The 25237-nt window shown below is 41.5% G+C and overlaps 4 protein-coding genes across 4 annotated transcripts in view; 3 read left to right on the forward strand and 1 right to left on the reverse strand.

The window, feature by feature from the left end:
- Positions 1–477: 477 nt before the first annotated feature.
- Positions 478–2506, forward strand: LOC138403879 (eukaryotic translation initiation factor 3 subunit A-like). Its single transcript, XM_069505998.1, has 2 exons — positions 478–1019; positions 1081–2506. The coding sequence occupies exons 1-2, from the start codon at positions 478–480 to the stop codon at positions 2504–2506; spliced, it is 1968 nt and encodes a 655-aa protein (XP_069362099.1).
- LOC117992912 (peptidyl-prolyl cis-trans isomerase D-like) lies at positions 2296–12632 on the reverse strand. The gene is given in 10 exon segments (XM_069506000.1): positions 2296–3681; positions 4203–4306; positions 6879–7041; positions 7044–7257; positions 7448–7653; positions 8717–8833; positions 9149–9334; positions 9487–9593; positions 9699–9836; positions 12345–12632. Coding segments are annotated over 10 exon segments (1569 nt in total). The 5' UTR covers positions 12418–12632; the 3' UTR covers positions 2296–3420.
- A 343-nt stretch (positions 12633–12975) lies between these two features.
- On the forward strand, positions 12976–14697 carry AP-1mu (adaptor protein complex 1, mu subunit). Its single transcript, XM_034980630.2, has 2 exons — positions 12976–13120; positions 13275–14697. The coding sequence occupies exon 2, from the start codon at positions 13283–13285 to the stop codon at positions 14549–14551; it is 1269 nt and encodes a 422-aa protein (XP_034836521.1). The 5' UTR covers positions 12976–13120; positions 13275–13282; the 3' UTR covers positions 14552–14697.
- A 788-nt stretch (positions 14698–15485) lies between these two features.
- PolG1 (DNA polymerase gamma, catalytic subunit tam) overlaps positions 15486–25237 on the forward strand; it is a 39826-nt gene continuing 30074 nt past the window's right edge. The window contains exons 1-4 of the mRNA XM_069506070.1: positions 15486–15849; positions 16592–16787; positions 17174–17328; positions 22155–22363. Of these exons, the coding sequence (XP_069362171.1) occupies positions 15533–15849; positions 16592–16787; positions 17174–17328; positions 22155–22363 (877 nt within the window). The 5' untranslated portion in view covers positions 15486–15532. The remainder of the gene's footprint in view (positions 15850–16591; positions 16788–17173; positions 17329–22154; positions 22364–25237) is intronic.

Here is a 25237-nt window from a genome sequence, read left to right on the forward strand (position 1 = left end):
AAAATGTTATGTGATCTGGTTTGTGTCAGTTAACGTTGAAATCAAAATCAATAGTAGGTCACTTTGAACATGCAGTCATAAATAGGCTTGGGGGGGAGGGGGTTGCGAATTGAAATTGATGCTAAATCGAAAATCTGAGACCACTTCATAATAAGTATAGAAAAATAAGAATAATAATGTTATAATATGTAGTTCATGCCAATAAAAATAGAAATTACTAATTTATTTCAATAATGAAGTTAAGTAATACGAATTAAGAACAGAGATCAACAAATGATACGTTACTCGAAGATAAAACAATATTGCAAAGTAAACACTATAATACACCTACGTCCTACAACATGTTACAACGACCCCAAAACACATGTCGCAACCAATCTATAAATTACGACTTCTTCAAACTTGTCTAGGTACCTAACTGGGAGTCACTACACAAACAGCTTGTTTTGTTTCGTGAAATAGACCAGTGCCAAACCTATGTACACAGGGATAGACAGGAGGAACGTGACGCGTCAGACCAGTGCCAAACCTATGTACACAGGGATAGACAGGAGGAACGTGACGCGTCAGACCAGTGCCAAACCTATGTACACAGGGATAGACAGGAGGAACGTGACGCGTCAGACCAGTGCCAAACCTATGTACACAGGGATAGACAGGAGGAACGTGACGCGTCAGACCAGTGCCAAACCTATGTACACAGGGATAGACAGGAGGAACGTGACGCGTCAGACCAGTGCCAAACCTATGTACACAGGGATAGACAGGAGGAACGTGACGCGTCAGACCAGTGCCAAACCTATGTACACAGGGATAGACAGGAGGAACGTGACGCGTCAGACCAGTGCCAAACCTATGTACACAGGGATAGACAGGAGGAACGTGACGCGTCAGACCAGTGCCAAACCTATGTACACAGGGATAGACAGGAGGAACGTGACGCGTCAGACTAGTGCCAAACCTATGTACACAGGGATAGACAGGAGGAACGTGACGCGTCAGACTAGTGCCAAACCTATGTACACAGGGATAGACAGGAGGAACGTGACGCGTCAGACCAGTGCCAAACCTATAACACAGGAATAGACAGGAGGAACGTGACGCGTCAGACCAGTGCCAAACCTATAAACACAGGGATAGACAGGAGGAACGTGACGCGTCAGACCAGTGCCAAACCTATGTACACAGGGATAGACAGGAGGAACGTGACGCGTCAGACCAGTGCCAAACCTATGTACACAGGGATAGACAGGAGGAACGTGACGCGTCAGACCAGTGCCAAACCTATAAACACAGGGATAGACAGGAGGAACGTGACGCGTCAGACCAGTGCCAAACCTATAAACACAGGGATAGACAGGAGGAACGTGACGCGTCAGACCAGTGCCAAACCTATGTACACAGGGATAGACAGGAGGAACGTGACGCGTCAGACCAGTGCCAAACCTATGTACACAGGGATAGACAGGAGGAACGTGACGCGTCAGACCAGTGCCAAACCTATAAACACAGGGATAGACAGGAGGAACGTGACGCGTCAGACCAGTGCCAAACCTATAAACACAGGGATAGACAGGAGGAACGTGACGCGTCAGACCAGTGCCAAACCTATGTACACAGGGATAGACAGGAGGAACGTGACGCGTCAGACCAGTGCCAAACCTATGTACACAGGGATAGACAGGAGGAACGTGACGCGTCAGACCAGTGCCAAACCTATAAACACAGGGATAGACAGGAGGAACGTGACGCGTCAGACCAGTGCCAAACCTATAAACACAGGGATAGACAGGAGGAACGTGACGCGTCAGACCAGTGCCAAACCTATGTACACAGGGATAGACAGGAGGAACGTGACGCGTCAGACCAGTGCCAAACCTATAAACACAGGGATAGACAGGAGGAACGTGACGCGTCAGACCAGTGCCAAACCTATAAACACAGGGATAGACAGGAGGAACGTGACGCGTCAGACCAGTGCCAAACCTATGTACACAGGGATAGACAGGAGGAACGTGACGCGTCAGACCAGTGCCAAACCTATGTACACAGGGATAGACAGGAGGAACGTGACGCGTCAGACCAGTGCCAAACCTATAAACACAGGGATAGACAGGAGGAACGTGACGCGTCAGACCAGTGCCAAACCTATGTACACAGGGATAGACAGGAGGAACGTGACGCGTCAGACCAGTGCCAAACCTATAAACACAGGGATAGACAGGAGGAACGTGACGCGTCAGACCAGTGCCAAACCTATAACACAGGGATAGACAGGAGGAACGTGACGCGTCAGACCAGTGCCAAACCTATGTACACAGGGATAGACAGGAGGAACGTGACGCGTCAGACCAGTGCCAAACCTATAAACACAGGGATAGACAGGAGGAACGTGACGCGTCAGACCAGTGCCAAACCTATATACACAGGGATAGACAAGGATAGGCGCACGACTCGCTGTGCTCACGACAGGAATGGACCCGTCAGAACACTTGGTAGATCATGACCTCGAGGCGCACCTCAGTGACGCCCGGCGACGGCGGCGGCGCACGACTCGCTGTGCTCACGACAGGAATGGACCCGTCAGAACACTTGGTAGATCATGACCTCGAGGCGCACCTCAGTGACGCCCGGCGACGGCGGCGGCGCACGACTCGCTGTGCTCACGACAGGAATGGACCCGTCAGAACACTTGGTAGATCATGACCTCGAGGCGCACCTCAGTGACGCCCGGCGACGGCGGCGGCGCACGACTCGCTGTGCTCACGACAGGAATGGACCCGTCAGAACACTTGGTAGATCATGACCTCGAGGCGCACCTCAGTGACGCCCGGCGACGGCGGCGGCGCACGACTCGCTGTGCTCACGACAGGAATGGACCCGTCAGAACACTTGGTAGATCATGACCTCGAGGCGCACCTCAGTGACGCCCGGCGACGGCGGCGGCGCACGACTCGCTGTGCTCACGACAGGAATGGACCCGTCAGAACACTTGGTAGATCATGACCTCGAGGCGCACCTCAGTGACGCCCGGCGACGGCGGCGGCGCACGACTCGCTGTGCTCACGACAGGAATGGACCCGTCAGAACACTTGGTAGATCATGACCTCGAGGCGCACCTCAGTGACGCCCGGCGACGGCGGCGGCGCACGACTCGCTGTGCTCACGACAGGAATGGACCCGTCAGAACACTTGGTAGATCATGACCTCGAGGCGCACCTCAGTGACGCCCGGCGACGGCGGCGGCGCACGACTCGCTGTGCTCACGACAGGAATGGACCCGTCAGAACACTTGGTAGATCATGACCTCGAGGCGCACCTCAGTGACGCCCGGCGACGGCGGCGGCGCACGACTCGCTGTGCTCACGACAGGAATGGACCCGTCAGAACACTTGGTAGATCATGACCTCGAGGCGCACCTCAGTGACGCCCGGCGACGGCGGCGGCGCACGACTCGCTGTGCTCACGAAAAAACTTGGCGAGGCGCTGCTTCTGCAGCTCGTTGTAGCTGCGGTACTCGTGGCGCACGTCCTCCAGCAGCTTGCGCACGGCGCCGTTGCGCGGCGCCACGCAGTCTGCGCGCCGCAGGTCCGCCAGCGCCGCCTCGTAGTCCTGCAGCGCGAAGCTGGCCTGGGCGCGCCGGTACAGCGCCTTCTCGTTGTTGGCGTCTATGCGGAGCACCTGTCATTTCAACTGTTTATATTTTCTTGTAATATAACCACAAATTCACGGTTTTAGGATTTTTAGGGTTCTGTATCTCTAATAGAAAAAAAGGAACCTTATAAAATCACTTTCTTGGTTGTTCGTCTGTTTGTCTGTCGTATCTGTAAATTCTGGGGTATCTAAACCTATAAGGTACTTCCCGACGTAGAGCAGGTAACAATATCGTATAACACAATTAGTAAAGGAAGATATCCAAAACTCATGAATTTGTGGTTTTGTCACAAATTACATACGTACAGGCTAAAATCATAACTGTTATTTTTGGCCTCGCCATAGTCGGGGTACAAAAAACCATTTGAGCTATGAAATCCAAATAAGTCTTCTGGGATTAAAACTTCGTTAGCGTGATTTAGGCTTCATAGTGAGTGATTGAAGATATTTGTAGTGCCACCTAGTGAGATCGTTGTGACGTGTCCATGTTAGGTTCGTATCGTCAACCTGTGGCGACGGCCACAAGCCTAAGTCCGAAGTCCACATACCTCGGTGCAGCTCGTGATGCAGGCGCGGTGGTCCCGCACCCTGGCGGCGCAGGCGGCGAGGTTGAGGCTGCACTGCACTCGGTACGTCAGTATCTCCTCATTATCTGATACAAACATACATTGGTACATTAGTTAGCCCCAATAATACGGTATTTTACCCTTTTTTTAAAGTGTCTTAATTTAACCCTAAAGTGATAATAAAGTACCCAAAAATTTACATAAATTTTATTCGATCGATAAGTGCATATAAATTTTGCATTTCAAATGTCACCGTGCAAACGCTACCCGCCATTTTATTTTATTTTATTTAGTTTATTAGAAAGTAATCAACAGCGTAAATACATAATTATTATTTAAATTTAAATCTAGGTATAACAGAAGGCCAAAATAGATTACTTAAAATTATAATTAAAACTATTTTAACAGAATAGATTTAGAATAAATGTAGGTATATACAATATTTAGGTATATACCTACATATTTTTAGGTTCAGGAGCTGTGATGACGTCACACGGATTGGTAAGCAACGGTGTTTTCTTAGTGAAATACATTACAATTCCAATCCATGTGACGTCACAGTTGGAATAGGAAAGATGCAAACATGATATTTATGAACATTTCGTGCTTAAAATATTAAAAAAATATAAAAGAAAGGCCCTTGCAACGCTTTTGTTTTAGTTAATATTGATTTTCAACAATAAATACGCATTAAAAGTAACTTAAAACGAAACGTATCTTAATCCACCAATCAGCGTCAAGTGACAGGCGTGACGCTCCTGTTATCACTGTTATGAGAACGTGTTTTGACAGCTCGACGACTGCCAACTTATAGTGATGTCCTAAAGGAGGTAATAATCGATATCGCTTGTTTTTTTGAAAAATATATTAAACTAGCTGATGCTCGCGACTTCGTACGCGTGGATTTATGTTTTCAAAAATCCTGTGGGAACTCTTAAATTTTCCGGGATAAAAAGTAGCCTATGTCCTTCCCCGGGTTGCAAGCTACCTCTGTACCAAATTTCGTCAAAATCGGTTGAACGGTTGAGCCGTGAAAAGCTAGCAGACAGACAGACAGACACACTTTCGCATTTATAATATTAATAATATTATAGTATGGATTTATTTTCATATTTATTAATATGAAAATAAATATTGTAAACGTAAAAACTTATATATACGTCAACTGGCAACATCAACCGACCGTCCGTGCGGCCGCCATTTTGACAGTCTGTCACTCTCAACAAACGCCCGTGCTAGTCACATACACCCTTATTAATAAAAATGCTTACTTCAAGCATTATCCTAAGCTACACTTGGACTAGTTACTTCCAGGACCAACGTAGTATTAGCTTCGTTTTAATAATAAACATGGAACAAGCCCGATTTAACAATGCCAGCCTTATTTCAGAATGACAGCATGCACGTGTGGCAGCCCCTTTATTAAAAAGTAAAAGAGAGAGTCAGCGAACGAACTGAATGCTGTGTGTGACAGTGACAGACGATATAGACCAGCGGACCTATAACTGTGACAGTATTTTTTGTTGACATTGACTTCACAGCTGATAACTTGCACCGCCATTTTTGTTTGGGAATTTGAAAGTATTGATGGCAATTAATTACTCAGAAAACGCTTCAGTTTCACTTTATATTATCAATGAAATAATCTGAATTGATCTTGTAGGTAAGTACATTTCTAATTTGCGTTACAAACTTATGATATGAAAACACAAATATCATTAATCAAAAATCATTTTATTGATTATTATCATACACAACAAACATAAACGCTATGGCTGATGGTCAAAATATGCATACTTAGTGCGTAGATTATGCTTAGCCAGTTTTTAAACCATGTGGCACCGAGGAGTTACACCGAGAGTAGAGTCGCATTATTTTACTTCCTCCTTACTCTATGTTTATTAATACGAAATGTAGCTACTGCAGACTTACAACTTGGAATAAAGTTAATACCGCTCTAGTCTATGTTTATTAATAAGAGTGATAGATTAGTATTATGGCTAGTCACACGCATTTACGTTCGCTGAGTGAACGTAAACTATTTTAGTTGTTTTATTTGTATTTTGTATGCCTTATAAAAAGAAGAAAGTAAAACTTTATATAATGCTAATATTTTAATTTATTAGTTTCAACCTTAAAATTTTGTGTTCTTCCTGATTAAATAACATATTACACTTTATTTACATACTAGCATTTATTGCTACCGATTATTTGTAATCTGTGGCACAATCGTAGCAATCGTTATGTGTGGCACATCACTAGGGGGGCGGTACCCGTCCATGAAGTACAATATTATTTGCATGAAATTTTAACTTAACCAATACAAAACTTCATGGGCGTGAGCTGTCAAAAAACCATTAATAAAATGGACACGCGAGTGACGTCATCAGAACTGTAGGTCCGTTTTGGCGCGCAAATTTAATCTGCTAGTTTCAAATCGTATTTTTTTGCAATAAATGGCCGTGTTTTAATTTTTTAATATACTTGTGGTCTATTCTACATGGAATTCTTCAAAATGAAAACAGAATTTAAAATATCGCATGTTCCCTATTAACATGGCGGCTACGGTGCCTGCATGCGTATTATACGCGTGCGTGTCGGAGCCGCTGGATGGCGGCGGCGCAAGAGCGTGTCCAGCAGTGGACGCGATGTACTCACAGTCGTCCCCGGGGCCCTTGCTGCCCTCGGCCAGCACGTCGGCGGCGCGGCGCAGGAAGCGCGCACACTTGCGGTACTTGCGCGCCGCGGCCTGGTACTGCGCCGCGCCGAACAGCGCGTTGCCGACCGTCTTCACGTCGCGAATGCTTCGCATGAGCTCCTCTATCTGAACACAACTGTAGCAGTGGACGCGATGTACTCACAGTCGTCCCCGGGGCCCTTGCTGCCCTCGGCCAGCACGTCGGCGGCGCGGCGCAGGAAGCGCGCACACTTGCGGTACTTGCGCGCCGCGGCCTGGTACTGCGCCGCGCCGAACAGCGCGTTGCCGACCGTCTTCACGTCGCGAATGCTTCGCATGAGCTCCTCTATCTGAACACAACTGTAGCAGTGGACGCGATGTACTCACAGTCGTCCCCGGGGCCCTTGCTGCCCTCGGCCAGCACGTCGGCGGCGCGGCGCAGGAAGCGCGCACACTTGCGGTACTTGCGCGCCGCGGCCTGGTACTGCGCCGCGCCGAACAGCGCGTTGCCGACCGTCTTCACGTCGCGAATGCTTCGCATGAGCTCCTCTATCTGAACACAACTGTAGCAGTGGACGCGATGTACTCACAGTCGTCCCCGGGGCCCTTGCTGCCCTCGGCCAGCACGTCGGCGGCGCGGCGCAGGAAGCGCGCACACTTGCGGTACTTGCGCGCCGCGGCCTGGTACTGCGCCGCGCCGAACAGCGCGTTGCCGACCGTCTTCACGTCGCGAATGCTTCGCATGAGCTCCTCTATCTGAACACAAACAACCGGTCGACAACAGCGAGACACCGTGATCGTGTTGGCACGAAACGTTTCTGATACGAACCGGAATGCCCTTCTGGCGTCTGTTTCCTGTCACATCTCTTCGAAGTGAACAGGCATCGTCTAGACTGTCGACTGTCGGCGAACGCGCTCCAACCGAAACCTCATCATTGCTTTGCATTAAACATGATTGTTGTCAAGCGCAAGCTTATCATGCAATTTAAAAAAATCTAAGTCATTTTCAATGAAATTTATATAACTTCAAGTATTTTTATTAATTTCTATTTATTCGGATCAACAAACAGTAGCACGCAGTGCTTGGATAAAAAACAGTAATAATAATATAACATAGTAATAATATACGTGCTACCCACTACACTATACTACGTCAACCACATACTTAGTATTATTAATTAATATACTTACATGTATAAAAATATATAAATGTAAAATAAAATATAAAGTCACATGTACAAAATATAAATAAAGAATATATTAGTAAAGTTAATTTCAAAATCAAAATATTTTTAATTTAATTAAACTTTAACATGTACCTACTTGTGTTCTTGGTATTGGGCTGCGAATTCAACACACTTAGTTTTTTTTGCATTTAAAAATAAATTATTTACAGTAAACCAGTGAGTTACCCGAGATAAGGCACTACTTACATTGTTAAAATTGTCTATATTTCTATCGACTTTATAAATCAAAGATGTATTGTAAACAAATAGTACAATGTTGTAAGTATTTTGAATGAAATATGGTAAATCGTCTTATGTATACCAGGAACATGAAGGGACCTACAACAGAGCCTTGAGGAACACCCATTAGTGCGGCTGATCCGGATGACTTCACATCGTCGTTCACACACTGTTTGAATATGAACACTAAGATAAGACGCAATGAGACACAGTGTCTTTGATTCCATAGTGGCTCAATTTAACTAAGAGTCTCATGCTCAACACAGTCAAATGCCTTGCATAAAGCACAGAAAATACCAATATCATTCTGTGAGCCCTCCCATCTCCTCAAGTAGGGTTATTAGTATAGTTACCGTGAGGTTGACGCGCAAGTCCTCCGGGTGCTCGGGCAGGCGGTCGGCCGAGCCGTCCCGACAACACACGTCCCAGCCCTCCTCGGCGATCTCCCCGCAATCCTCTATGAGGCACTCCTGCAAAACATACTTTTGTCCAGTATGCCCATGCTCCATTTAAATAAATAAGTAGGAAAAATTTTATGCCAAAACTACTGTATGCAAAATATTTTATGCTAGTGTGGTGATACTGACGTGCTCGTGTGGTGATATTGACGTACTCGTGTGGTGATACTGACGTGCTCGTGTGGTGATATTGACGTACTCGTGTGGTGATACTGACGTGCTCGTGTGGTGATATTGACGTACTCGTGTGGTGATACTGACGTGCTCGTGTGGTGATATTGACGTACTCGTGTGGTGATACTGACGTGCTCGTGTGGTGATACTGACCACTGTGAGTCGTCCGTCGTCCGCGAGTTGCTGTATTTCGGAGACTATGCCGAGGCCGGCCAGCACGCGGCCGAACGCGACGTTGGTGCCGTCCAGCTGCGGACACGGCACGGTGGTCACGCAGAACTGGGAGCCGTTGGTGTTCCTGCGGCCAGCGTTGGCCATGCTGACCACGCCCGCGTCGTGCTAAAAGTAAATATACGTGGCAGCAACATTTGAACATTACCAAGCCATGATATGCACAATAAGATAAGTATTAGGAAAGAAGATCGAAGATCTCGGGAAACTTTATACAGCTCGTTAACTTCTAGTGCTAAATAAACCCAACATAATCTTACAATAATTTGAAAGTTTTCATCTTCAAATGTGGGTCCGTAGATACTCTCGCCGCCCGTGCCGTCGTTGTTGACGATGTCGCCCCCTTGCAGCATGAACTGTGATATCGCTGCAAGAGAAACAATGCAATCAGTCCATTTGTTTGGCAGCAGTATAAGGGTTTCTTTTTCTTTTTGAGGTATGGAACCCTAAAAAGTAAAATTCAATGGGTTACCTTTATGAAACCTACACCCCTTAAAATGCAAGGGTTTGCCAAACACCCCGATCCCCTTCTCGCCGGTGCACAGGGCTCGGAAGTTCTCCGCTGTTCTGGGCGCCACATCAGATCTCAGCTCTATAACAATTCGACCGGCTGAAACAAACATGTTTTTAAGCAAAATGTTTATGTACAGAACCTGGAAGGGCTCATAGATGTTGAAGTTTCCAGGTGTTGGAACATTTTTTTTAATTTATAAACTAGTGCTTGGTTGCAATCAGACCTGACGAGTCATGATACAGCATAAGATGGAGTGGAGTGTGCTTGCCTAGAAGGTGCCTATCAAAGGAAGTGAAAATAAATTAATCTAATCTAATCTAAAAAACAAACAAAAAATGATTTCCTTTATTGACTTTATTCCTCAAAAAATTGGTAAGTATGTTAAAATCAAACAAACATATTTGAACCTCTGTAATCATCATGATCATGAACAACCCATTGCCGGCTCACTGCAGAGCATGGGTCTCCTCTCAGAGTGAGAAGGGTTTGGCCATAGTCTACCACGCTGGCCAAGTGTGGATTGGTAGACTTTACACACCTTTGAGAACATTATGGAGAACTCTCAGGCATGCAGGTTTTTTCACGATATTTTCCTTCACTATTAAAGCAAGTGATATTTAATTACTTAAAACGCACATAACTCGGAAAAGTTAAAGGTGCGTGCCCGGGATTCAACCCCCAACCTCCGATTAGGTGGACATCCTAACCCCTAGGCTATCACAGCTTATACCTAACCTCTGTAATAAATCAATGCATTATTTACTAGAAAGTTTTGACGACCTCCCTGGCGCAGTGGTGAGCGCTGTGGTCTTAATAGTGGGAGGTCCTAGGTTCGATTCCTGGCAGGGGTTTGGAATTTTATAATTTCTTAATTTCTGGTCTGGTCTGGTGGGAGGCTTCGGCCGTGGCTGGTTACCACCCTACCGGCAAAGCCGTGCCGCCAAGCGATTTAGCGTTCCGGTACGATGTCGTGTAGAAACCAAAGGGGTATGGGTTTAATAAAAAAAAAACTGCCATACCCCTTCCAGGTTAGCCCGCTATCATCTTAGACTGCATCATCACTTACCACCAGGTGAGATTGCAGTCAAGGGCTAACTTGTATCTGAATAAAAAAAAAAAAAAAAAGTGGTAAGTAAGTACAATAAAATGTAAAAGAGTCATCTTAAGAATAACAACAACAACAAATGAATCATGATGAGATCAGCACATGGAAGTGACACACACCATAAATAAAATGAAATGTTTGAAGGCTAACCTTGGCTTGTTCTTTGATGTTTTCCTTGGAATGAGACCTAAACAATGTTAAGCTGAGATCTATAGAGCACACTTTGACTTTGCTCATACTGCATACAGTTAAAAGCATTACATCGCTGACATAAATCTGTCTAATTTTAATTGATACCTAAGCCTCAGTAAAGTTAAAGTATGCTCTATAGATCTCAGATCTCAGAGTCTATTGAAGGCATGTACTTTATGTATATCAGAGTTCCGGTTTGGTGTTAAACAAATTTGTGGAATATTTGAATACCATCAATTTTGTAATCAAATATTGTCAAACATACTTTGTTAAAAAAAATTGTATATCAGGGTTTCCTGACTGGATATGTTGGCTAAACTGTCTATTGTAAACGCTGTCTTCCCATATTCATACAAATAAACTATTTCATTTCATTTGAACTTGTTTATTATTCGAATGCGGCTTGCATTTGAATAATAAACAAGTTAATTAAAATTAAATATTATTTATTGCATTAGGATATTAAAATTTGTAAGTTGCCTAAGTAAATATCAGGCATATTCAAAATTGTACTGTAATTGCTATAGCAATTCTTTAATAGCACTTAATTTCAAGGCATAAAGCAGATTGCTAAATGTGAAATTGATCTAAATATATAAAAGGAAAAGGTGACTGACTGACTGATCTATCAACGCACAGCTCAAACTATTGGACGGATCGACTAAAATTTGGCATGCAGATAGCTATTATGACGTAGGCATCCGCTGAGAAAGGATTTTTGAAAATTCAACTCATAAGGGGGTGAAAGAGGGGTTTGAAATTTTGTATAGTCCACGCGGACGAAGTCGCGGGAATAAGCTAGTTTATTATAAAAGATTTTGATCCTCACATAAATAGTTTCATTCATGAACATAAAAGCATAGCATAGCATATAAAAAATATCCACAATCGCATGGCAGAGTGAAAACTTTAAATACTTTAAAATGCAATATAAAATTATCAATTCAAATACAATCTGTAGGTACACTGCAGTTGCTCAACCTTCATTTATCAGTTTTATTAACTCTTCCACTGACATTTATTTCCATTTGTATTACATTGTTGCTGACCTGTGCTTGTATGTACATCAATTGACCTATCATTACATTACCTTATATATTAGTATCAAAAGCAAAGCATCGAAAACACATACTAGCACGACCTCGTCCCACTGAACTGAATTTTAAACAATATTCAACACTGGAATAGGAACAATCTTCAAATGTACATACTTACCTGTAGTAAGTTACAACACAGCGAGCATGAATCAATCATACATGCATTTAACAGTGACGTTGTTATGATAAATAGGTACCTAATTGACTAACCTTTCTCGCCATCGATTGAAATATCTAAGAATACTATAGGGTTTCTTTGTTTTTGCTGAGTCTCCGTTATCATTCTTAACGATGTATCACAGAACACGTGCCATTTAGAAGAAACTAATTACACAGCTAGATATAAACAGCAACATAATTATTGATCATTTCATCAATATTCCCATGGACAAAAGCCACTGCGTTAATTTAACTAAACAAAAACAAAGTAAAAAACAGAATTCTGATGGCCGACCTACCCCAAACACTAAAAACCAAAAAACACCGCAAAATACAGAAAAATCACCACAGACCAATAACATATAGGATAATCACAGACCCGCCGCATCCATCGGTCTTTGGTCCATAGCACATACCATATGTAAAAAGTACTCTGTGACATAAAAGGTCCATAAAGCGGAGAACGTATTCATCCAAGGATAATATAGGTACCTACTCTTTGCCTTTAATACGTAGGTACCTAGTGACTAGTAGTACTTCCAACTTCCTGTATATTATAATACTCTTTGTTCCAACTTCTTTGGTAGTGACCACAGAGTACATTGAATATAGGGTACCAATTGACCATCGAAGTCAAAGTCATAGAGTAAAGTTGTTTGTGGTCTGTGGTTTTAACAAATGTCAGTGATGTCAATTTGACGTCAATTGCGTCATCACCTTTTATTTCTGGTCGGTGGTCATTACAGAGTACTTTTTACGAATAAATTTTGCAAAACAGCAATGATTTTTAATTAAAAAAGATTTTCAAGCAAGTACAGGACATCAAGGTACATTTTCATATATAAACTAGTCTATACAGACATAAGCTATATTCCAGTCCCTTTATTTTTGTTTGTAACTAGTACTTAAACAGGTTTGAAGTTGAGGAGCTTTAATCACTCGTAATCCAATTGTTTGCTCAATGATAAGTATTAATTCCAGGCAGCGAGATGTCTTCGTCGGCGATATATATATTGGATGTGAAGGGTAAGGTTCTCATATCGAGAAATTACCGAGGAGATGTCGATATGGGCGTCATAGATAAGTTTATGCCGCTTCTGATGGAGAAGGAAGAAGAGGGCATGTTGACGCCGCTGTTGCAGACCGGCGAGTGCACTTTCGCCTACATCAAGACGAACAACCTCTACATCGTGTCTACTACGAAGAAGAACGCCAACATTGCGCTTGTGTTCGTGTTCCTCTACAAGATAGTGGAAGTGATGACCGAGTACTTCAAGGAATTAGAGGAGGAAAGTATTCGCGACAACTTCGTTGTGATCTACGAGTTGCTGGACGAACTGCTGGACTTCGGCTACCCGCAGACTACGGACAGCAAGATCCTCCAAGAGTACATAACACAAGAAGGCCACAAGTTGGAAATGCAACCTCGAATCCCGATGGCGGTCACCAACGCCGTGTCGTGGAGGTCCGAAGGCATCAAATACAGGAAAAACGAAGTATTCCTCGATGTGATCGAATCTGTTAACTTATTGGCTAACTCTAATGGAAACGTTCTAAGGAGTGAAATAGTGGGTGCCATCAAAATGAGAGTGTACTTATCTGGAATGCCCGAGTTGCGGCTCGGATTGAATGATAAAGTGCTCTTTGAAAGCACGGGTCGCGGCAAATCCAAGTCAGTGGAACTAGAAGATGTGAAGTTCCACCAGTGTGTGAGATTGTCGAGATTCGAGAACGATAGAACCATCTCTTTCATCCCGCCCGATGGAGAGTTTGAACTTATGTCGTACAGATTGAACACCCACGTCAAACCTCTGATATGGATAGAGTCTGTCATAGAGCGCCACGCACACTCCCGAGTGGAGTACATGATCAAAGCTAAATCCCAGTTCAAGAGACGTTCCACTGCCAACAATGTGGAGATAATAATTCCCGTCCCGGCTGATGCTGATTCGCCAAAGTTCAAGACTACTATTGGAAGTGTGAAGTATACTCCCGAACAAAATGCTATCACATGGTCTATTAAATCTTTCCCAGGAGGCAAAGAGTACTTGATGCGAGCCCACTTTGGGCTGCCGTCGGTGGAGTGCGAGGACACGGATGGCAAGCCACCTATCCAAGTCAAATTTGAAATTCCATACTTCACTACGTCCGGAATCCAAGTTAGATATCTCAAAATCATTGAGAAGAGCGGCTACCAAGCTCTGCCGTGGGTTCGATACATCACTCAGAACGGTGACTATCAACTGAGAACTAACTGAAATAATATGACATTCCTTTTTATTTATTTATAAGTTGCACCTAGAATTTAATATTTAAGTTATAATATGTATTTGCAATTTTAATTGTATTTTGGAAGTATTATTGTGAAAAATATTTGACCCTATAATAAAAATGTAATCACAACTGTTTTTCGTTTTAAGGTTCTTCCAATCGTAAAATAGTAAGTCAAGAGTTTGGAAAGAAGTTTAGGAGGTGATAGTGTTCTGTGTTCTGCACTTGGAGCCCTTAAGAATATACCTAGTACTTACAATATGAAAACTAGAAAAATATTTTAGGCTGTCATTGAAATTGGAAGTACTTAATTACTAGGGATATGTATGCCATGGAAGCCCATGATGCCTCGTTAGAGAGTAGTAGTTAGTATATGTTCCTTGCCCAAGAAATGCAATAAGAGTAGCTTAGGTACACATAAAAGGTACACCGGCGTACAGGTATTAAGTTATGGTAGTAGTCGGCACGTCCATGATGGCCTCAGAATCTTTTATTTCAGGTTGGTGCTCAGAATAATGACTGGTGATCCCTTTTATTTCTGGTCGGTGCTGGCAATACATCCTACTCTATGGGTGCTGGTGATGGTATAAAATATTTCTATAGAGTAAGTAAAATAGATGAGGGAGGATCTGTCAAAACTGACGACCATAGACAATTTTGACACAGGGTTTGAATCACACACTAGGTAGGTAGGTACCTACTTAATTTGCACGAAATTTGTCTGTTTTTTCCGATGATTTTACTGATACGAATGTCTTACAATGACTCATGAAATAACGAATTTTCATTCACACAAACTTCAATGTCACTTGTTGGTTGTCAATGTCAAATGTCGATCGAAACTAATTGTCAACGTTTAAAGTCGCGAACAATATAGTAGATAATCTATGGTCGCGAACCTGTCCAAGTTTGACAAAAATAACTTCACAGAAAACTTGATCTTTGACGCGCGCGGGAGTATTGGTTGTATGTTTTTTTTTTATGATGCGGATGAGAAAATGAACAAAATGTTGAAAACCGCTCAGAAAATGTGCATTTTATGCCGTAGATGTTACAGTGATGTCTTGCCCACAAGTGAAATAAAAGTAATCAAGCAGGAAAAATATGTAAATGACAAAAACCAGGCACTCAGCAACTCTAACCTCCAAGAAGTAAAAATGGAAGAATGTGCAAATTCAAAAGAATTTCGAGTTAACGATGTGAATATACAAATGATATCGAAGAACATTTATGACCAACTGTTCAAAGGTCCAGCTTCAAATGTCAGTCTTGATGTAATTAAAAGGTAAAGAAATTTGTGCATTGTTTACGAACTTGTTTACTGGCTTAAGTGGCTTAACGACCTAAAAGAGATCGTTGCCAACACCAGAAGCTGCTCACGGGGCTTCTATCTCTTGGTTCTTTACTCATATGCTCTGCTTTTGTTTTTAGGACTACAAAAGGTGAGAATCTCTACTTTAGAGTCTAAACTCCAAAAGCAAAAGTAAACAAACTGAAAGCAGCTATAATATCCAAAATTGGAGATTATAGCTCAGTAAGCTTATTGTTGCACTTACATCATTGAATTATAGCTCAATAAGCTTATTGTTGCACTTACATCATTGAATTATAGCTCAGTAAGCTTATTGTTGCACTTACATCATTGAATTATAGCTCAATAAGCTTATTGTTGCACTTACATCATTGAATTATAGCTCAGTAAGCTTATTGTTGCACTTACATCATTGAATTATAGCTCAGTAAGCTTATTGTTGCACTTACATCATTGAATTTTTGCATGATAAAACTGCTCCCTTCAAACTTGAAAAGTTGCTATATTTATCTCATGTGTTTTTGTCTTATTTTATGCAATGACAAGTAAATGCTTGATTTTAATGTCATTGATGGTAACATCTTACTGTCTAAGATATAAAAGCAAATAATATGTACATGTGGAAGAGATATAATATTTCTGTTTTATTAGTAAAATGGTACACACAGTCTTTAATTGTTTATGCATCAACTAGTAATGTCAATAATGTTTTCAGTTGTCAAGCTGAGCTCCAAAGGCATGGTATAGACTTCAGAAGCACCACACACACAGCAGACGTGCAGCTGAAGCTGCCGCAGCTGGAGGGGAGGGACATTGAGGAGCATTTCTACAACATAGGCAGCAAGCAGAGTGCTGCATACAAGGAGCTTCTGAAGGGGCTGGCCACCTGCATGCTGCCTGCTTTGCCAAAGGTGAGCTAACTACACTACAATGAAATTACATTATATTACCACAAAAACTTAATGAGGAAATCAAACAGGTGGTACACCAACCCTTACCACCAATAATGCTTGAATTTAAATTCTTAACATTTTATTAACATTAACACACATAACAACATACAGACTGTACCTAAAGTTAATGAGTTAGATAAATACCCAAGTTAGTCAATGAAATGAAATGAATTGGTTAAGTAGGAGCATAGGCACAATATGTGTAGGGCAGCATATACCACGTATGTGTGTGTGTGGATCACTTTGTTATATTTCTGTTAAGGAACCTAGGGGGTACTTCCCGTTGAACATGATTCTGCCAAAACTGTTGCACGTTGACTTTATTGTTGTCATGGTATCAACAGGAATGGTTGAAGCACAAGGGCTGGAGCAGGTACACGGCAGACGGCGCCGAGGCCGTGGCATATCCCCCCGACGACGCGCTGATCCTCGACGTGGAGGTGTTGATGACGGCTGGCAAGAGACCCACCTTGGCCTGTGCCGTGTCTCCAGAGGCGTGGTAATATTTCCTTACTTATTTGTGTTAGCGACATTGCTTTGCCTACAGTTGAATTTAAAAAAAGAATTATGAGGAGAGGTAAAAAATGGCGGCAATAAGAGCGGGAGCTATTGATTTGAAGCAGGGAAAATTAGAATTTATAATTATGTCTTGAAGAAGTTAATAGTTTAGAACTAAGATTGAAGTTTATTAAGTATTGTCTAAATGGAATAAAGTCAATTCCTATAAGTTGAGGATATTTTTTTTAGTTCAGAAGTGGGATTACTCATCGCCCACAATTTTGTGAGTACCTATTTTTATTCGTTTATTAAAGTACCTATGTACTTTGAGTGTTAAATTGAGTTTTGATTTTGTCTCGACTAAAATGCAGAACATAGATATTATAATAATTTATATTTTAAAATATTCAAATGGACTTTAGGAAAAGTCCGGAATCATAAACAATAGAGTAGTATTATATTAGGGTATAGAGTTATCACTCGCGGAAAATATTATACGAAACCATCAAGGAAATCAGCGCTCCTAGTAGTTGGTGTACGAACTAATTTTCTTAGATATACCCATAACTATGGTTCTGTTGTTCTGCTATATATAGCCCTTATCCTACACCTATTGTTGTTATAATTTTTCGAGGTTATTTTGATACAAGTTTATCTCTTTCATTGTTGTTGCTTAATATTTAACATAGTAACAATGAAAGAGGTAAAACTTGTGTCTAAGTTGAGTGTGAACTATTTAAAACAAAAGTAATATCATCACAATATCTTTGTTTTATTAAACTTAATAAAGTATAACATAGCATTTTAAATTTAAAAAAAAACCAGTAACGTCGTGTCTAGTGTTTACTGTCCAAATTCTGGACGAATCCGAATGAAAAATGTAGTAAAACACACCGACCAAAAAAAAAAGGGTAAAAAAAAACTGGGTGAAACATAAAATAAAGGTTTATTTATTTACTTTTTTTAGTTTACGGCCCTGGATAACAGTCCTTTAAGGCCTTTATTTATTAACTACACTTCATTGACCACAGATCGATAACTTTTTTTTACTGGTTTTACGGCTCTGGGTTCTAGCTCTTTTGAGCCTACCAATAACTTATAGGATAACAATATACTTAGTAGATAATCTATGGGATAACCTAACCCGGGAGAATCGGGAAGTGAGAAAAGTTGTATGATGTCAAACTAATTAATGTCGATTTATTATTTCATCAAAATGTAGAAATTTAATAATTTTAAAATGAATAGGGCATTAGGAGGCAATCAATCAGTTTATTGATTTATAAAATGTTTATAAGAATTTATATTACAGTCGAAATTATTAAAATAATACACTAGGTATATTTTGATTATTTTAACAAAAAAAAATATATATGCGTATAACGAAACGTGTAACGATTCTAGAGAAAAAGTATGCCGGCATTAAAAATAATCTTTGGTATTGCTACTACAAATATTATTAGCTGTTGATGTACAAACTACCTATATCAGTTCATATTTCCATAGTTTTGTTCGAAGTAAAAAGCACCGTGACATAAACGTCGTTAACACTTTTCCCGATGATAAAACAGTTTAAAACACTCACTAACGCCTTGTGGTCCACGAACAACATATCAAATATACCTACACGTAAAATTCATTCTTTTTATCCATGATTTAAGCAAAATTTTTAATAAAAATGAAATGAAAACAAAATTAAGATCCACAGAGTAAACTAAAATGCTAGTTTGACGTTTCGCATTCTTTAATTTCTTTAGACATTGCAACCACAGACGAAAAATGTATGAATGTTAGGGACCGTACACATCGATAATTCGTTCAGAATCGGAAATTGATCGAGTTATTTAAATCAAATTATTTTAATATAGCATTGTGTACAACAGAATCGGCCCCATTGTTTACGAACCATCAATAGATATATAAAGTTATTTTATATTGCGTTCTCGTAATATAAAATAACTAATGTTTACGGACTTATAAGTTTTGCAAGTACATAAAATGAAAATATAATTCTTTACATCAGAGTTAATTCATTCAAACGTCCACATTCCCAATATAGTTAGTTCAGCAATAGCGCATCACTAGAGGTCAAGTCAAAATAAAGTCACGTGATCAGTATCGCCATATTTGTTATCTTTTTGGATCAATCATAAATTGGAATGCAGCTGTATAGGTGTAGTATGCATATTTCGATTCGTTCCTCGAAAAGGCAAAGGTCGTAGATCATGCAGCCTGGTGAATCCTAGATGACTTAAAATATTTTAATTGTGATATAATTTTTTGTAAAATTAAAAAAAAAATTACTAAACAGCACATTTAAAAAAAATCTGAAAAAATATATATTTGCGCAAAAAATTATGCGCGGGAATCGTAATAAAAAAATTAATCTTTTACTCTTGAAAGTTAAACGTTTTTAAAACACGACAATTAACAATAATAAATTATGTACCACCTTTTAATGGTGATTTTGTTGCTGCTTTGTTTTTATTTCTGTTTCAGCAAGAATCTGTAATGATGATCAAGATGTAAATGCGGTACAATTTAAAGATCATAGTTTGATAAAGAGATTGATGTCATACAAGAAACAAAATTTATAAGCTATTGAAATATGCAGAAGATATTACTTATAGCAAAATGTGCCATGTTATTGCCAGGACGTTGTGGATAATATGATGACGATCACGATAAGACAATGAGACTATTAGTTTGCGGCCATCAGGTTGGTGAGCGGGCCACCATGGCGTAAATGATATAATTAATTAAGATGATGATTAAGATGATGATTAAAATGATGATTAAAATGATGATTAAGATGATAAGAGTAAGAGACTATTAAGTTTGCGACCATAGGCTAGTGAGCGGGCTGCCATGGCGTAAATGATATAGTTAGTTAAAGATGACAATTAATAATAAGCATCATTGACGTAACGATCGTGGATATTTTACTGATGTCATGACGTTGTGGATATGATGACGATCACCATAAGAGAATGAGACTATTAGTTTGCGGCCATCAGGATGGTGAGCGGGCCACCATGGCGTAAATGATATAATTAATTAAGATGATGATTAAGATGATAAGAGAATGACCATAGGCTAGTGAGCGGGCTGTCATGGCGTAAATGATATAGTTAATTAAGGTGACAAGTAATAATAAGCATTATTGACGAACGATCATGGATGTTTTACTGATGTCATGACGTTGGGGATATGATGACGATCATAATAAGAGACTGAGACTATTAGTTTGCGGCCATTAGGCATCATTGACAATGATCATGAATATTAAACTGATGTCTATGTCTGTCTGATGTGTGAATGAGGACATTCTAAGAAAAGGATGGCCGAAACGAAATAATTGTTCGAATGTAACAATCATCCAAAGAAGTGGTTTGGTTTAAACAAAGATGGTGATTATGAGATTAAGATATAAGTATGAGTTTGATCAAATGAGAACCCCTGCCAAGAAAAGATGAAATTCTTCGAATGCAACAATCAACCAAAGAAGCGGTTTAGTTTAAGCAAAGGTGATGATTATGAGATTAAGATAAAACTATGAGTTTGATGGAATGAGAACCCTTGTCAAGAAAAGACGAAATTCTTCGAATGCAACAATCAACCAAAGAAATAGTTTGGTTGAAGTAAAGATGGTGATTATGAAATTAATATTAAACTATGAGTTTGATGAAATAAGAACCCCTGACAAGTTCGAATGTAACAATCATCCAAAGAAGTGGTTTGGTTAAACAAAGATGGTGATTATGAGATTAAGATATAAGTATGAGTTTGATGAAATGAGAACCCCTGCCAAGAAAAGATGAAATTCTTCGAATGCAACAATCAACCAAAAAAGCGGTTTAGTTTAAGCAAAGGTGATGATTATGAGATTAAGATAAAACTATGAGTTTGATGGAATGAGAACCCTTGTCAAGAAAAGATGAAATACTTCGAATGCAACAATCAACCAAAGAAATAGTTTGGTTTAAGTAATTATGTTTAGGTGATTATGAAATTAATATAAAGTTTGATAAAATAAGAAACCCTGACAAGAAAAGATGAAATTTTTCGAATTCAACCAAAGAAGTGGTTTGATTAATGAAAAGTTAGTGATCATGAAATCAAGATAAAACTATGAGTTTGATAGAATGAGAATCTCTTTCAATTGAGCCTGAATGTCTGAGGACAGACATGAAGTCAGAATGGCCGATTGTTAGCGACATTGCTTTGCCTACAGTTGAATTTAAAAAAAGAATTATGAGGAGAGGTAAAAATGGCGGCAATAAGAGCGGGAGCTATTGATTTGAAGCAGGGAAAATTAGAATTTATAATTATGTCTTGAAGAAGTTAATAGTTTAGAACTAAGATTGAAGTTTATTAAGTATTGTCTAAATGGAATAAAGTCAGTTCCTATAAGTTGAGGATATTTTTTTTATTTGTATAGACTGGTAACGCGCGCCATGTTTTGAAGCATGCTCGTACGTGTCGTTCGTTTGGCGCAAAGGTGCATAAACACTGCGCCTGTACCTATGTAGCCTGTGCCTGTGCACACGCGCGTCACTCTCACAGGCACAGGCACAGGTACAGCGTCGCGCGTCCATTTCTAGTCTCTGTTTATGCTCGCCCAACTTTTATGTCGAAACGAGAATTATTTTTGACCGGTTTCCAAAAAGATAGATAGATAGAAATAGATACAAATACTTTATTGCACACAAACAATATTACATAACTATTACAGATACTAAAACTAAAAAATAATTGTATGCAAAAAGGTTGGTTAAAAATGACATTCTCTAAGAGATATTCTCATGTGTTCCCTTTTCCTTCGAGGTACGGCTGGGTCAGTGAACCCCTGGCCAGCTCGGAGGGACACCAGCAGTACGACAGCGTGAGGTACGAGGACCTGATACCTCTGGAGACGGACGGCTCGGAGCAGTTCGAGCCGGAGCCTCGGCTGAGCCGGCCGCGGGTGGTGGTGGGGCACAACGTGGCGTACGACAGGGCCAAGATAAGGGAGCAGTACTGGCTGAACAAGACAGGTGAGACATGTGTGGAATGGACTCCTTAGGATCGAAACGCCAAATCACTTGCCCATATGTGTAGAAAGAAAAGGGTTAACCGTGCCAACATCATCACGATCAACCCGTCGCCGGCTCACTACGGAGAACGGGTCTCCTGTCAGAGTGAGAAGGGTTAGGCCATAGTGTATTACAGGTCAAGTGTGGATTGGCAGACTTCACACACCTTTGATATGATGGAGAACTCTCAGGCATGCAGGTTTTCTCGCGATGTTTTCCTTCACCATCAGATTAAGTTAATTGTTTAGAACATATATTATATAATAGTATGAATGTGTTTACATCCTTGGCGACTTTAACGCCCATCCGAATGAGCGGTTCTATAACGAGTTGACGTGTTTCTGTGACGAAGAAGAGTGCTCATGTGTGGATGAACAGATTTTAGGCATAAGGTCAGACACATACACGTTTGTGAGTGAAGCCCACTCGATCACTGCGTGACGACCGACTCGGCTTATTCGTCAATTTCCAATGTAAAGTACGATGTGTATTGGTCCGGCCATTATCCATTGATTATTGAATGTGACTTGGATATGGTCAAACCGAAGTTGACGAGTGTATGTAAGTGGCGAGCGAGAGTCTATGGGAGATAGAAAACCGAAGTTGACGAGTGTATGTAAGTGGCGAGCGAGAGTCTATGGGAGATAGAAAACCGAAGTTGACGAGTGTATGTAAGTGGCGAGCGAGAGTCTATGGGAGATAGAAAACCGAAGTTGACGAGTGTATGTAAGTGGCGAGCGAGAGTCTATGGAAGATAGAAAACCGAAGTTGACGAGTGTATGTAAGTGGCGAGCGAGAGTCTATGGGAGATAGAAAACCGAAGTTGACGAGTGTATGTAAGTGGCGAGCGAGAGTCTATGGGAGATAGAAAACCGAAGTTGACGAGTGTATGTAAGTGGCGAGCGAGAGTCTATGGGAGATAGAAAACCGAAGTTGACGAGTGTATGTAAGTGGCGAGCGAGAGTCTATGGGAGATAGAAAACCGAAGTTGACGAGTGTATGTAAGTGGCGAGCGAGAGTCTATGGGAGATAGAAAACCGAAGTTGACGAGTGTATGTAAGTGGCGAGCGAGAGTCTATGGGAGATAGAAAACCGAAGTTGACGAGTGTATGTAAGTGGCGAGCGAGAGTCTATGGGAGATAGAAAACCGAAGTTGACGAGTGTATGTAAGTGGCGAGCGAGAGTCTATGGGAGATAGAAAACCGAAGTTGACGAGTGTATGTAAGTGGCGAGCGAGAGTCTATGGGAGATAGAAAACCGAAGTTGACGAGTGTATGTAAGTGGCGAGCGAGAGTCTATGGGAGATAGAAAACCGAAGTTGACGAGTGTATGTAAGTGGCGAGCGAGAGTCTATGGGAGATAGAAAACCGAAGTTGACGAGTGTATGTAAGTGGCGAGCGAGAGTCTATGGGAGATAGAAAACCGAAGTTGACGAGTGTATGTAAGTGGCGAGCGAGAGTCTATGGGAGATAGAAAACCGAAGTTGACGAGTGTATGTAAGTGGCGAGCGAGAGTCTATGGGAGATAGAAAACCGAAGTTGACGAGTGTATGTAAGTGGCGAGCGAGAGTCTATGGGAGATAGAAAACCGAAGTTGACGAGTGTATGTAAGTGGCGAGCGAGAGTCTATGGGAGATAGAAAACCGAAGTTGACGAGTGTATGTAAGTGGCGAGCGAGAGTCTATGGGAGATAGAAAACCGAAGTTGACGAGTGTATGTAAGTGGCGAGCGAGAGTCTATGGGAGATAGAAAACCGAAGTTGACGAGTGTATGTAAGTGGCGAGCGAGAGTCTATGGGAGATAGAAAACCGAAGTTGACGAGTGTATGTAAGTGGCGAGCGAGAGTCTATGGGAGATAGAAAACCGAAGTTGACGAGTGTATGTAAGTGGCGAGCGAGAGTCTATGGGAGATAGAAAACCGAAGTTGACGAGTGTATGTAAGTGGCGAGCGAGAGTCTATGGGAGATAGAAAACCGAAGTTGACGAGTGTATGTAAGTGGCGAGCGAGAGTCTATGGGAGATAGAAAACCGAAGTTGACGAGTGTATGTAAGTGGCGAGCGAGAGTCTATGGGAGATAGAAAACCGAAGTTGACGAGTGTATGTAAGTGGCGAGCGAGAGTCTATGGGAGATAGAAAACCGAAGTTGACGAGTGTATGTAAGTGGCGAGCGAGAGTCTATGGGAGATAGAAAACCGAAGTTGACGAGTGTATGTAAGTGGCGAGCGAGAGTCTATGGGAGATAGAAAACCGAAGTTGACGAGTGTATGTAAGTGGCGAGCGAGAGTCTATGGGAGATAGAAAACCGAAGTTGACGAGTGTATGTAAGTGGCGAGCGAGAGTCTATGGGAGATAGAAAACCGAAGTTGACGAGTGTATGTAAGTGGCGAGCGAGAGTCTATGGGAGATAGAAAACCGAAGTTGACGAGTGTATGTAAGTGGCGAGCGAGAGTCTATGGGAGATAGAAAACCGAAGTTGACGAGTGTATGTAAGTGGCGAGCGAGAGTCTATGGGAGATAGAAAACCGAAGTTGACGAGTGTATGTAAGTGGCGAGCGAGAGTCTATGGGAGATAGAAAACCGAAGTTGACGAGTGTATGTAAGTGGCGAGCGAGAGTCTATGGGAGATAGAAAACCGAAGTTGACGAGTGTATGTAAGTGGCGAGCGAGAGTCTATGGGAGATAGAAAACCGAAGTTGACGAGTGTATGTAAGTGGCGAGCGAGAGTCTATGGGAGATAGAAAACCGAAGTTGACGAGTGTATGTAAGTGGCGAGCGAGAGTCTATGGGAGATAGAAAACCGAAGTTGACGAGTGTATGTAAGTGGCGAGCGAGAGT

The sequence above is a fragment of the Maniola hyperantus genome, chromosome 22 (genome assembly GCF_902806685.2).
Source record: "Maniola hyperantus chromosome 22, iAphHyp1.2, whole genome shotgun sequence".
In the NCBI taxonomy this organism is placed as follows: Eukaryota; Metazoa; Arthropoda; class Insecta; order Lepidoptera; family Nymphalidae; genus Maniola; species Maniola hyperantus.